Here is a 15406-nt window from a genome sequence, read left to right as displayed (position 1 = left end):
AGATTTTTGCTATAGGGTGCGTGCGCTCGCCAGAAAGACAGAGAGAGATAGAGAGATAGAAAGCGAGAAATCACCTCCCAGGGGGATGGCCATGCTGCAATCCCTTCTCTTCCATTCTCCTCTTGAGATCTTGGACACGCACGCATCCGCGCCCGGCATGAGTTTAAGCTGCCAGGTCCAGGACTTGAACCGCGGTCAACTACATTGGAGTCCAGCGACATAGCCATTACGCTAACTGCTGGTCCCAAAATAATGAATATTTTTTGACCCAGCATTGAAAAATTTTGAAATTTGGATTTTCAATATGTGACACAGCATATAATTTTATGCTGTATCATGCCATACAGAATTAAAATACTTCGAAACCACTTTCTGAAAAGAAGAAGAAATATTTTTCTTGGGGCCAGGAGGTACTGTAGTGTTTAAAGGTGCTGGATTCCCACATGACTGACTGCAGTTCAAGTCCCAGACCTGGTGGCTGGCTTTCTCATTCTCCCTTTCTCTCTCTTTCTGTCTGTCTGGTCAAATTAAAAAATAATAACAAATGAAATTAAATAAATAAGTATTTATTAAAAAAGGAAATTAATATATTTCAATTCATAACATTACAACATAGATATTAAAAAAATGGAAAAAAACTTGGGGTCAGCAGGTGGCATGGTGGTTAAGGTGCCAGACGCCCACATGGCTGACTTTGCAATTTGAGTCCCAGACTTAGGGGCTTGAAAATCATGCTAAATATTTGTACATGCCCAAAGTCCCAATACAAAAATGGAGGATAAAGAGTTGTGATGTGGCTATTTCTTAACCTGGGTGAGGAGGAATGATTTTTTTATTTTCCTTCTTTCTGTTTCTCTGTCTTTCTCCAGTAAGCTCATGCACCCTATGGAAAAAAACTAGAAGGAAAAGAAAGAGATGAAAAAACTTTAGAGGGGGACTAGGAGAGATATAGGATATATTGAAAAGTAACAATATTGGTCACACAGGGAATCCAGAATGATTATTACACAGAAAATGAAGAAGTACAAACACTGATAGAAATAATGGCTATCCTCTTCCAGGCTATAATCAAAGTGTCGGCCAGGATGTTCTCTTACCTGGAGCTTAGCTGGGGAAGGATCTGCTTTGGTGTCACATAATTGTTAGCAACATTTAGTTCCTGGCAAATTGCCAGAATACGGGCCTTTTTTGGGGGGGCGGGGGGGTGGTTCCAGCTAGAGGCCACCTTCCACTCGGTCCCTTTTCTCTCTCTCTGACCCTCTGTCTTCTCAACCCTTCCTCATAAAAGAAAAACATTAACTATACAAAATAACTATGTATCATCCTAATGTCCAATTCAATAATGTAAAATTCTTGCACTACTATAAGAATATTTTTATATTAAATAGTACTTTTTCAGAATTGATGAAAGGTCATGACTCCTCAGATTCTGAAATAACTTATACCCAAGGAAGAAATTGTAGTAAACACACTGAGGTGAAATATAGAACGCCAAAGTCAAAGAGAGCAAGAGGAAGCATCTTCCCACAAAGGAGCAACAGCAGACTCTTCAATAATAATAATAATAATAGAAACCAGAAGACAGCAGAATACCTTCAAAGTGCTGAGAGAAAACTGTCAACCTAGAATTCTATATTCAGCAAGTCATTATGAGAGAATAAAATACACGTTTTCATACAAACTAAACCTAAGATATTTTTTACCACTAATAGACCCTAATGAAAAAACTACAACAGGATATTCTTCAAAAATTAAACACAAGGAGGGGCCAGCAGATGGCGTGGTGGTTAAGATGCTGGACTCCCACATGGCTGACCGTGGTTTGAGTTCTAAACCTGGTAGCCTGCTTTGTCACTTTCTCTCTCTCTCTTTCTCTGGTGAGCACACATGCCCTACAGCAAATTAAAAAATAATAATAATAATGATAATTGGAACCAGCAGGTGGTATAAAGGTTACATCATTGGACTTCCACATAGTCAACTGTGGAAGTTGTCCCAGACACGGCGGCTTGAAACTCACACCAGGTGTGTGTGCATGAGCGTCCAAAATCCTGAGAAGAGAACCAAAGAGGGACCAGCAGTTAGCATAATGGCTATGTCGCTGGACTCCCACGTAGTCGACCGCGGTTTGCGTCCCGGACCCGGCAGCTTAAAACTCATGCCGGGCACGTGTGCGTGCGTGCCCAAGATCCCAAGAGGAGAATGGAAGAGAAGGGATTGTGGCATGGCCATCCCCTCTGGGGGGTGATTTCTTGCTTTCTGTCTCTCTGTCTCTCTCTGTCTGTCTGGTAAGCGCACACGCCCTATAGCAAAAACCTCTCCAAAAAAAAAAAAAGAGAACCAAGGAGAAGGGATTGCAGCATGGCCATCTCTCCTGGGAGGGCAATTTCTCGCTTTCTGTCTCTCTGGTAGTTGCACTCGCCATACAGCAAAAGTCTCTCTTAAATAATAATAATAATAATAATAATTCTTTAAAAAAATTAAAACCAAGAAAACAGTAATGATGCAAAAAAAATGGTAAGTAAGGAATGTGTTTGAGAATAATCTGACGCAAGCTCTGACAGCATAAAAAAATGACTACTGAAGGATATAAAACAAAATTAACAAAAATACTGTACAAAGGTTACATGTAAAATCATCAAGGTATGGTAGAATTAAAGTGTTCTAAGACTCTTCAATCATTTGAGAGGAGGACAAAGATAATGATTAATTTTAGACTTTTTAAATTTCAGTACACATACCAAAACTGTGAGGGGAAAAATCAGTAGAGGAAAATAAAAAGCAAAACGTTTTAGAACAAGAAACTAAGACCCCCTGAAACTAACTGACTTGACAAAGTTTACCCAGCTATTTGATTAGCAGAATGTGATTTGAATGTATGCCTTTCAACTCCAAGTTCTGTGATTTTTTTTCCCTCTTCTATGTCATATAGCCTCTGATTTAGGTTACACATCAAATAACAAGTCCAGTTGCAGTGGTACATAGGTTAGCGTAGTTCCTCTGGAAGCAAGAAGCCAGAGGATGGCACAAGTTCAGTTCCAAGGCCAACCCAACGCACAGGGCATAGTCACACATGTTTGCAATTCCAGCTAACTGGGAGACTGAGGCAGGAGGATTGTGACAGCAAGATCCTGTCAAAATACCTGTCTCTGACTCTCTCCTTTTCCCTCCCTCTGATCCTCTTTCTCTAACTTTCCTCTCACAAATGAAAAAGCAATTCTTGTTCTCAAAGCATATCACTTGGTAGATATGTGACAACAACATAAAATCAAGCTAATAGCAATTTTTACATAGTGCCAGCTGATTATATTCTGCCACTGTCGTTATCAATCCAAAGATCTGTCTTGTAAATGTACCCTTGAAGAACGTCATACATTTCTATTATAAAGAAATGAATGGTATTTCATAACATGAAAAAATCTATAGGGCTATGATATTATAAGCAATACTTGCATCTGGAGGTGCAGAAACCTCAGATAATTAAATATTAAACTTAGACAATCGTTCCTCTAACCAAAAAATTAAATCAAGTAAAGTAACTAGAGATACAAAAAGCAAATCAATTTTTTTAAAAAATCAGATAGATTTGCTCCTTTTATTTCTTGCTATTTGTTCCTAAAAGCAAGGTCTCCACTGCTCCCTAGCCTTCACCCTGCTTTGACTCCCCAAAAGAGAACCTAGAGAAGGATAAAAAGGTCATAGACCTCGATAATCCCAAAACAGAGTAAAAAAATCGCTGAATAACAAAACTGTGTCCTGTTTGACACCCATTCATGGCTAATTGAATTATACCATACGAGTATATGTAAGTATGGTGATTATTAACGAAGATGACAAAAAACTCACTTAACTGAGCAGCTGAAGATTTTTGGAGGAGTACTCTTTGTAGTAGTGAAAACACAATAAAAATAATGGATGGTACTTTAGCAGACAGGGGCAATAGGTCAGGAGGAGGAGGATAAATAGAGAATTAAACAGGTAAAGGATTAACAAGAAGAACAGCCAACTGTGTGGTCTCAGAAATGGTACTGGTAAATTAGAGATATAATTTCATGATTTCATGAAGACAGATCTGGGTCACTGGGGAACTGAAGTCCTTTTTCTCACAGAAAAAAGTACAAAGGTCTGTCAGCTGATTTACAAAGGCTGGTGATTAACGCAGGGGTGGGGGTGGTGGAAATAACAACAAACATCCAGCATATGCCGTGATGGCCTGAGGAAGATTATAAGACGATAAATAAATGGCAAAACTAGTTTTCTCAGCATTGGACATAGGAAGGTCCTCTGGAACGAGATTATTCCGGATTAGAAGAATCACTTAAGTGACCAGCAGATAGGGAAGGAGTTAGCCATTTTCTACTCTTGGAGACCTCTCCATAAAAGATCAGAAGAGCCTAAGAATAAAAACCTGAAAAAGATAAATTAGCTTGAGTTATAACTGTTGCTTTTCCCCTCCTCCCTCAAAATATTTAGAGGCCACTCTGTCTCTGGTTGCAGAGAATCCTACGTTTCTCCTGTTTTTTTGGTTTTTTTTCTCCTTCCTCCTCTATTTTGCTTCTTTTCTCCAATCATGTGAGTATCTGTCTTGAATGGTGACTGTCCAGGTGACTGCATACACATGCACTCCTTGTGGAGTCAGCCAGCCTCCTTCCCTGTCCTTTAAGTAGGTTGGCAGTCTCATTCATACAAGAGCTGATGTCTGCAGAAGCTCAGAGAACCATGGTCAGAGCCTCTGCTCCCAGTTGCTTCAGTGATTCACTGCAAGGCCACTCTAGGACTCTCTTTTAAATCACTCACAACCAAGCCAAAAAGGTATAAATTAGAAAGGAGAGAGAAAGAGAAAGAAGATCTTCATTGGAAGAACAAGTAGTTGGCCCACAGAGAAAATAAAATGAACTAAATAAAATCGATGAAACTGAAAATCCACAAATCAGATGATAAAACCATATTCTGCTCACAAGTAAATAAAATAATCCATGGCAACAACTTAACTGCTGCCTGTTGGCTTGCAATTCCAGATTTCTCTTATTTGGGCTGGACACCATTTTCATTTCTGTGTACTTAGAGGTCCACACTGAACCAACATTATTTACTACTCACTTGTGCTTGCTTGCATACTTTAAAAGGCTGAAGTGCTTCTTGGTAGAAAAGCTGATGATAAGCCTGTAGGTCAAACCAAAAGTACACACTGTTCCTCCACAACTGCAGATGGGAAAAGTGCGTGAGTTACTACCAGCCAATTATCAAAGCTCTGCAAAGCTCTAATTTTGAATATAAACAGTTGTTTAGCTCCTTGCTCTTACCATAAATCAGATTCAATTTAAGATGGTTTTAATCTTCTATCACAAACCGGAAATAGACAACGTATTTCTTGATATTGGCACTAGAATACTATATAATACCATATACTATATTATTATATAATGCTATAATAAATACTATATATATGTGTGTGTCTGTGTGTGTGTATATATATATATATGTATATATATATATAGTAACATAATTCATCATTAAAATAGTAAGCATTCTAGTTAACAGTTAAAAAGTAAACACATAATTTTGACATGAAAACAAAATCTGAAGGTATTTTCAAATATATAGGCAAATGTTACACCACAGCAGAAGCAAACCTTACTTTAATAATTGAGCCACAAAGATATTTTTCATTGTGCAAAAGACTGATTTTTTAAAAATGGAAATAATTTTGCCACTATTCATTTAAATTTGTAATTTTAGAATTATTATTATATATGAAAGAATTGATAGATGTCAACTCTGAATTTAAATTATATTACATTAAAATAATATTATATGAAAATAAACTACCATTAGCAATGCAAGTCAATTCTTACCTGAATTTCACTTTCCTTTGTAATTTTAGTGGAATGGTGAGCCAAAGATAATTATAATTGAGACATTTAATAATTTGTTCAGTGGGCAGTAATGATTTTTACTAAATATAAAGTATGAATTTTCTTACCAAAGATGGTAGTTTTAAGATCAAATATAATTATTTGAGCACTGAATTTTTTAACACCTCTTATTTATAAATGAAGTAAAATTATAAAATTAAATTTTAAGTAATTCTTTTCTACCTTGTTCCCTGAATGCTCACAGAATTTAGTGAAGAAGAATCCAGCTCTATTTTCTACATACAAAGATTGCAACAAATTTTCCATTGCAAATCCTCCCAAGGCACCAACATCTGACATGGTTTTAACCTAGATAACAAAACAGAAGTCTGTCATGTACCCTAAAACACTGTCATTTGTATTTATGGCATTGTACAACAGAGTTTTCATAAATTCTACCAAGCTATCATTTTCCCACTGGACTGTTTTATCTTATTTTTATGTTATATATGTAATTAATGCAGTATGTTTGCATCTGAATGACATATATAAAATTAATTTGTAGAGCCCAACTGCAGCACCAGAATTCTTTACAAACAATCTGACTTCAAACTAAATGCCGAAGCCACTTCCCAACCTCAATTATGTTCATGTTTCAGGCACAGCAATACCATTTTGAGAGTCTTCCAAATCTCTGTTGGTGGCCTCTTTCTTACATATTTACTGTTATTTTAGCCTTGAGGTGCTGCTGTTACAGCTACAAGAAGGTTATAAAAAGCACTATCTTCAAGGCCTCTCAGTGCTGCTCATTAGCTATCCTTAGGGGGTCCCTCTTTGGACAGTCTCACCCATACAGGTCATGGCCGCAGAGTGTAAACGGCAGTGTAAGTTCTCATAAAACTTTGCTGTTTATAGGCTTCTCTGCCAACAATGCTGGCAACCTAACACAATTCTGAAAATACAGAAAGCTGGCTATTTCTCCAAGTATGCGAGTGACTCCAGAACACTATTGACTACTCACAAAATCTCTTCACTATTTGTTTTGTGGAACTCAGGCTTCATTGTCATCTTAACAAAAGTGTAGTGTGTAGGGTTTCGGCTAAGTGCTCACTCTCTGTCATACTATCGTCTCTCCCTCTTTTTCTGCCTACTATGCAAATTCTGAGATTGAATTGAACGCTTTTTATAATGTTTATCAGCATTCCAATTTTTAAAAAAATAACTATTTTAGTTGGAAAAAAATCCCAGTCAAAAGAAAAGGAGAACTAGTTTCCCCAAATTAAAAAAAAAAAAGAAAAGTTATACAAAATACTAGCTATACTAGCTATGAGTTCAGACTGGCTTGGGACCACTTAGGCTTCTTCCTAAAGTATTACTATAATCCTTAGAGAATGTAACTGTTTCATCTAGAAGCAGCATACTAAATCCATATTACAAGGGCAACTGCAATCTGGAAATACCCTGTCTTCTAAAGATTCTAAATTTCTGGGGCTAGCAGGTGGCATAGTGGTTAAGGCGCTAGACTCCCAAATGGTCAACCACCATTCAAGTTCCTGACCTGGTAGCTTGAAACTCATGCCAGGCACAACTGTGTGTGTGTGCCCAAAATCCTGACAGGAGAATGGAGAAGGGATTGTGTGGTGTGGCCATCCTCCCTGGGGCATGATTTCTTACTTTCCGTCTCTCTGTCCATGTCTCTCTGGTAAGTACACATGCCCTATAGCAAAAATATCTCAAAAAAAAATTTCTAAACTTCCAAAATAAAACAAAAAATGGTATTTTTTTTTTTTAATCAACTGTTAAAATTTAGGAATCAGAGATTAGCCATTGCCATAATGGCTATGTCGCTGGACTCCCATGTAGCCGACCATGGTCCGAGTCCCAGACCCAGTAGCTTAAACTCACGCTGGGCGCGTGTGCGTGTATGCCCAAGATGCCGAGGGGAGAATGGAGGAGAAGGGATTGCAGCGTGGCCATACCCACTGGGGGTGATTTCTCACTTTCTGTCTCTCTGTTTTTCTGTTGAGTGCATATGCCCTATAAAAAAAAAAAAAAAGAATCAGACAATGGCACAGCATCAATATGACTAGGTCCACATGGGAAGGTCCCAGGTTTGTGTCCCAGCCTCCCTGTACATGCAGGGGTATCTATATCTGTGCCCATGATTCAGGCTCACTGAGGTGAGGGGTGGATCCTGATTGGAGGTGACTCTCTCACTTTGTCTCTCTCACAGAACAAATAAATAAGTAAAAATTTTAAAATAAATCATAAAAATTCTAAAAGTCCTATATTTTGGTCTTATTTTATGTCTGAGTTGTCGTCATACCAAAATCAGAATACAGCTTTTAAAAAACAAAAAAACAAAACAAAACAAAAAAACAGAAATCAGTAAGTTGAGTATCCCTTATCCGAAATACTTGGAACCGGAAAGTGTTTTAGATTTTGGATTATGTGTATACACAGGAAATATCCTGGGAATGGGACCCAAGCCTAAACAAAACTCATTTATGTTTTCTACACAACTTATACACATAGCATAGAGGTAATTTTATACGATATTTTTGCACTGCAGCGTTTTGATGGCAAATCATTATGAGATCAGGTGTTTAATTTTGCACTTGTGGCATCATGTCAGCACTCAAAAATTTTTGAAAGTTGGAGCATACTGGATTATGAATATTTGGATTAGGGATGCTCAGCTTGCATTCAGCAGCATAGTATTTCCAAAGGAAACACACGGTAAATTTTTTGTGTAAAAATCCTTTTGCAAGAAAAAAAATAAAATGTGTTACTTAGTAGGAAAAAATATTATGGTGCCTCATAAAAATTCTTCAAAATCAGGGGACTTTGATCCAATAAACAAGTAATCAGATTATTCAATCCTCAAAATACTTACCTTAGATTCTTCTGTATAAGTAAATCTTCTATCCAGATCCGGCTTCAGACATTCAGAGATGTCAGTAAAAGATGTTAAACGAATAACTTTGTTGCTTTCTGACTCCTGTTTTGACCTAAATTACAGGAATGAAAACTAATGATTAACAAACAAATTTTGAGCACTTGTAGTAAACATGGCACCAAATTTTAGGTGTGCTTCTGAGCAATGTAAGACAATTGGGGGAGAAAGAGTTCTAGTCTTGAATGTATGGTTATAAAAATGAGGCACAGTTATATAGAAAGACAACTCTCAAAATAGCTGCTGCTTAAATTAATTTGAGAAAGTGTATAAAAAATGTCAAATGACCAGGATAGGTAATAAATACTATGGGAGTATAAGAATGAAAACTTCTTTTGAGCTATATCAGTAATTCTGTGTCTATATCTGGGTTTGTGTTTGTTTGCAGGGGTTCTTTAGATTGGAAGAATAGTGAACAACCAATGAAGGTAGGGTAGGGAAATCCTGCTTAAAAGGCAGTGAAGTGAGGAAACTCACACTTAAATACATCAGAGTAAAGCTGAAAATACACACTACAAAGATAATCCTGAAGCAGCTGGAAAAAAAGACATACTATCTTCAAAAGAACATTTGCCTGACAACTAATAACTTAACAGAAACACTGAAAGCTGAAAGACAACACAGTATCTTTAACCTAAAATTCTATACATAGTGCGTGCACACACACACACAAAACTAAAGTATGAAAGTGAACACAGCATAATAAACCTTCACAGCATTAGGGCAAAAAGGAAGCCAGACACAGAAGGCCACGTACTCTATGATTCCATTTATATGAAATACGTAGAGTAGGTAAATCCACACGTACAAGAGTGGATGCTGGGGCTGGGAGAGAGGAACATGAAGTGATTGCTAGTAAGTACAGGACTTCCTTTTTGGGTATGAGGAAATGTTCGGGAATTACATAGCAATGAGGGCTTTATAACTTTGAGGATATACTAAAGAAAATCACTGATTTAAATATGAATGTGATTTAAAATGGTGAATTTGATATTTTATAAAGTTATATTAATTAAAAGAGAAAGTGAAATAAATTATTAAACAAAGAATTATTCGAAGTTAATACCAAAGGCTAAAGGAAAATAATCCCACTGGAAATAAAGAACAGTAATAAGATTATCCTGGATACATGGGGGAACCTAAGTGAATAAAATATACTACATTAAACAATGACAATATTCCTGATGGATTCATGAGTTCTCAAATTTAAGAAATATTTAATTAATAGGGCCAAATAAGAATTAAAGGGCAGTCTTCTCAGAGAAGACGACTGATTGTACAGCTCATAAAAGACCAGAGGCACCATCTCTTTAAAATTATCAATATCTAGAAATCTACTCCTAATTGAGACTATGCAGGGAAAGTATAAGTCTCTAATACATTTCACTGAGATATTACATAAAAAAATCCATGTTTAAAAAATGTAGTTTCAATTTATATTTAATTTTTTAAATTCTTCAAAAAATCTTACCATTGCAGGAGAGCACTGGACACACAAAAAGTGGCACCTACCCTTTCTCAAACACCTCATCCTTAGGAGAAATGGGAAGCAAAGACTCGCTCCTCCAAGATTTCTGAGTTGCTGTTTTCACTCTAACGGATTTCTTGGGAGATTTAGGAGGCTGTTGCAAACTGAAATCCTCCTTCTAAAAAGTGGCAAGATAATGCATGAAAAGAAAAATGAACAAAATGAAAAAAAAAAACAAAGGAAAGAGAATAATGTATAGCTTTACACATATACTCAAATTTATTTTGGTCACTAAATTTCTTCCCTTTTTCTATCTGCTATCACTCGGTTTCCCACCAGAACAGAATTTTTCTCCTTCTCCAATTCCCACTTTTGAACAATTTTCAGCAAAATAAAATCCAAAGTAACTTAGATTATGAGAAAGGAAGAGCCAAAGGCTTGAATATGCTTACTTCTACTACTGTGAAAAAAGATTCTTTACTGGAGGAAGACCTATGTAAAAACTTAAACCTTTGTTCTATAAGTGAACAGATTGTAAAGTGAGTGTGTGTGTGTGTGTGTGTGCGCGCATGTGTGTAAAAGAGGTCACAGGGCAGGGAAACAAAACAAAGATACCTTAGTGTCTAAAAATGGGTGTATATATTAGCATTATTCCTTTTTCTTTTGGAGAGGTTTTTGCTATAGGGCACATGTGCTCGCCAGAAAGAGAGAGAGAGAGCGAGACAGAAAGTAAGAAATCATCCCCCAGGGGGGATGGCCGCGCTGCAATCCCTTCTCCTCCATTCTCCTCTTGGGATATTGGGCACGTACACACACACCCGGCATGTGTTTAAGCCACCAGGTCTGGGACTTGAACCGCAGTCAACTACATGGGAGTCCAGCAACATAACCATTACACCAGTGGCTGGTCCCAGCATTATTTTCTTTTATTTTGGGACATTTTATTTTAATTGTCACATTTCCCATTCTTGAAAGTTCTTTTTTTTTTAGCTTTATTTATTTATTTCATTTGTTATTTTTTAATTCGACCAGAGAGAGACAGAGACAGAGAGAAAGGGAAAGCAAGAAAGCAATCCACCAGATCCAGGACTTGAACTGTGGTCAGCTATGTGAGAATCCAGCACCTTTAATCACCTCTCCACCTGCCTGCCCCATTTTTAAAAGTTCTTAATGTTAAAAGTCAGTGATTAAAATTCAGAATATGAGATGTTACATGCATTTATCAAAAGAGTATAAAGAAGTACATGTCCAAATGGAAGAGAAAGAAACGATCAACTGAGAATGGGATATACATAAATGTAATACTTTATAAAACCTAAAAACAGTGGTCATGGAAATGATGACACACATGGACAAATGCTGAAAAATAAGTAATCAGAATACAAAAGTACAAGTGCATTTAAAAAATTCACAAGGCCTAAGAAAAAATAAGTTAGTGGCTGTCGAAAAGTAGGTGACATCAGAAGAGACTTATCGCTCTAGTTTACAAATTTATAATAGTTTTATTATTTTTAGAATCTAAAAAATAAAGCATAAGAAGTTTTTCTAATATATCAGTTTCCACTGGAATATTACAGATGATGTTGGAGCACAAGGACTATATGATGCTTTATTATCTAGAACAAACAATAAATCTTACATATACTCTACGTACCTAATAATTACTAATCAGTTTTTAAGAATTCTATAAACAAAATTAATTACATAAGTATATTGTACTTAAAACTTCCTAAATACCAAGGCTAACATCTGTTTTTACCAGTTTATAACACAACATGACATTAAACAACACTCAATAAGCAAGTACTACCACAGGAGGCTAAGCTCGTTAGTAAAAGTGTATCAGGACAACCCATAGTGTAGAGGTTAAGAGTGGTACATAAGGAGCCAGATCCCATAAAGCTGACCACCACGGTTCGGTTTGAATATTGGTCATAGCCACTTGAAAAACCCACCAGGCATGTACGCACGTGTACCCAAATCCTGGGGGAAGAGGGAAGCGAGGAAGGGGTATTACAACATAACCATGTCTCACTGTACACAGAGTTCTCTCTCTCTTTCTCTGTCTCTGGTGAGCATGTGCACTCTGGCAATAAAAACAACCAAACAAATAAAAAATAAAACATGTCAAGGGGCCGGCAGGTGGCGTGGTGATTAAGGGCACTAGACTCCCACATGGCTGACCGTGGTTCAAATCCCGAACCTGGAAGCTTGCTTTCTGACTTTCTCTCTTTCTCTTTCTGTCCCTCTCTGGTCAAATAAAAATATACTGAATAATTCTATATATATTTTTTAAAAAGGTCATACAAAAGTAGTCAAATTTATTGAAAGAGAAAGTAGAAATGCTAAGGTTGGGGGTGGATCATGGTGTTGGAGCCCAGTGGGGGCTCTCTCTCTTTTTCCCCTCTCTCCTCACTTATGAAAAATATTAAAGAAAAAACTTAAAAAAAAAAAAAAGAAAGTAGAAAGGGTCTTAGGGGATAGAGAAAGAGGGAGCTGCTATTTAATGGGTATAGAGTTAGATTTGCAAGATAAAAAAAGGTCTGGAGATCTATTCCCAAAATCGTAAGTATACTTAAACACTACTGAATTATACATTTAAAAATGGCTAAGATGGTAAATTCTGAAAAATTTGTTTATTTCTTCCAAGAAAGAGGAAGTCACATTGAGAGATAAAGACAGAGAGAGAGCCTGGCATCATAAATGGGTCCTCATGCCATAATCCACTCCTAGCCTCACTCACCCTGGATTCCAGGCATATGTGCAAACATCTAGTATAAACAGGAGGCCCCTGGACATGAACCTGGCCCTTCTCATGTGGGTCCAGCTGCATTACTGCTATGCCACCATCTGCCTCAAAATAGTAAATTTTATGTTACGTGTTTTTTACTATAGCAATAATAAAAGTTTTTTTAAAAGAAGTTGAGGAAATTGGCCTCATGGCCTAGTAGTTAAGAGAGCCAGATTTCTTATGTCCAACCACAGTATGAATTCCATTCTGGCAGCTTGTAAAACATGCCGGGCACATGTGCGTGGATCCTTAAAACACCAACGCGATGGAGAAATGAAGGAGAAGGAATTGTGGCATGACCACACTTCATTGGGGAGTGCTCTCTCCCACATGAACCTGGCCCTTCTCATGTGGGTCCAGCTGCATTACTGCTATGCCACCATCTGCCTCAAAATAGTAAATTTTATGTTACGTGTTTTTTACTATAGCAATAATAAAAGTTTTTTTAAAAGAAGTTGAGGAAATTGGCCTCATGGCCTAGTAGTTAAGAGAGCCAGATTTCTTATGTCCAACCACAGTATGAATTCCATTCTGGCAGCTTGTAAAACATGCCGGGCACATGTGCGTGGATCCTTAAAACACCAACGCGATGGAGAAATGAAGGAGAAGGAATTGTGGCATGACCACACTTCATTGGGGAGTGCTCTCTCCCTGGCTCTCTCTCTCTGTCTCTCGGGGGCAAGTGCACATATCCTCTGGCAATTTATAAAAATTAAAAAAAAAAAAAAAAAAAAAACAAATTACTGGAAGTGGTTTGTACAGGGAAAGTCCTAAGAGTTTTCAAACTTGTTGGCTTGGGTGAAAGCTGGAAGAGTGGCTAGTAAGTAACCAGTTGGGCACTGGAGGAGGGGGCAATGACCAGAGGGCACAGTAGAACTGGAAAGGTGTAAAGGAACTGCTCCATCTTATGAGCATGATGATGGTTACACAACGAATATGTTTGTCAAAATTAGCAGAATTGTACATTAAAAATGATGAATTTTCCTGAATATGAATTATTCCTCAGGCCGTCTTATAGCGCAGTGGTTAAGTGCTGTGTACTGGGAGCTGGATTCCAAGTGGCCAGTTGTGGTTTCGATTCTGGCCCCTGAAGCTTGAAAAACATACTAGGTGTGTGCGCATACTTAAAACCCTAACAGGACGGAGAAATAGAGGAAAAAGGATTGTGGCATGACCATGGCTCATTGGGAAGTACTTTTTTTTTCCCTTTCTTTCCTTCTCTCTCTCTCTGGTGAGTGCATGTACTCTAGCAGTTAAAGAAAGAAATGAAAAAATAATACCTTTATTTATTAAATGGGGAAAATAAAATGGGACTGAGTTCCTGGGAGTGTTTTCTGCCAAGGAGAGAGAGCGATCAAATGAGTTGTCCAGATAAGAAAACATCAATGAAGACATATGGTAATGACTCTCAGGAAGTAACAGGTGAGAATTTATGTTCAGAGCACATTTTTCACAAAGCTAATCTCTCCCCACTCCTTTGTCATTCTCCTATTCGAGATCTTTTCATTAACCATATCTCCCCCTTTACCTCTCGGTTAGATAATGCTGTTCGTACAAACAAAATAGCATGCTATCAAGATAACATGCTCCCTAAACTACACCGCCACGATGAGGTCACCTTAGCAACCACAGAGGCTAACCAGGAGGATTTAACTGAGTGCCATACAAAAAGGTCACAAGATGCAAAAGGAGGGCAGGATGATGTCAAAATCATGTATAAGAAAACAGTGCACTGAAGTAATTCCAGCTCACAATGTAGTCCAAGAACATCAGCTTGGGAGAACTTGGTAACAGATTCAAAGTTAGATAATAAAAATGAATTGTAGAGTACTAAAGGGGAGCAGATAAGTACATTTAATAACAACTTATTAGCTGGTAGAAAGGTTCCCCAGTGTTCACAACGCAAGGTAATGATGAACAGTAGAGATGATCATTGTCATGATTTGATTATTACACACTATATATGTATTGAAAAATCACACTGTACCCCATAAATATGTATAACTATTTTATGTCAATTAAAAATTACAAAAGAGCTGGCCCTGTGGGCTTGAGGTTAAGAAAGTTGGACCCGGGGCCAGCAGATGGCACAATGGTTATGTCACTGGACTCCGACATAGTCGACTGCAGTTCAAGTCCTGGACCCAGCAGCTTAAAACTGATGCTGGGTGCGTGTGCATACATGCACAAAATCCTGAGAGGAGAATGGAGAAGGGATTGTGGCATGGCCATCTTCCCTGGGGGGGGTGATGTCTCACTTTCTGTCCCTTTGTCTCTCTCTGTCTCTCTAATGAGCACATGTGCCCTGTAACAAAAGTCTCTCAAAAAAAAAAAAA

The 15406-nt window shown here is 37.5% G+C and overlaps 1 protein-coding gene across 4 annotated transcripts in view; it reads right to left on the bottom strand.

The window, feature by feature from the left end:
• Nucleotides 1-15406, bottom strand: part of RGS22 (regulator of G protein signaling 22) — a 142480-nt gene that overhangs the window by 69689 nt on the left and 57385 nt on the right. For all 4 annotated transcript variants that reach the window (XM_006159708.1, XM_006159707.2, XM_006159709.1 and 1 more), the window contains 4 exons: nt 10324-10457; nt 8752-8866; nt 6099-6224; nt 5101-5202 (listed from right to left, as the gene is read on the bottom strand). In XM_006159708.1, the coding sequence (XP_006159770.1) occupies nt 5101-5202; nt 6099-6224; nt 8752-8866; nt 10324-10457 (477 nt within the window). The remainder of the gene's footprint in view (nt 1-5100; nt 5203-6098; nt 6225-8751; nt 8867-10323; nt 10458-15406) is intronic.

Source organism: Tupaia chinensis, unplaced genomic scaffold, assembly GCF_000334495.1.
Source record: "Tupaia chinensis unplaced genomic scaffold, TupChi_1.0 Scaffold000646_1, whole genome shotgun sequence".
NCBI classification, from domain to species: domain Eukaryota; kingdom Metazoa; phylum Chordata; class Mammalia; order Scandentia; family Tupaiidae; genus Tupaia; species Tupaia belangeri.
Note: the sequence above shows the minus strand (reverse complement) of the source record. Positions and strands in the feature narration are given on the sequence as shown.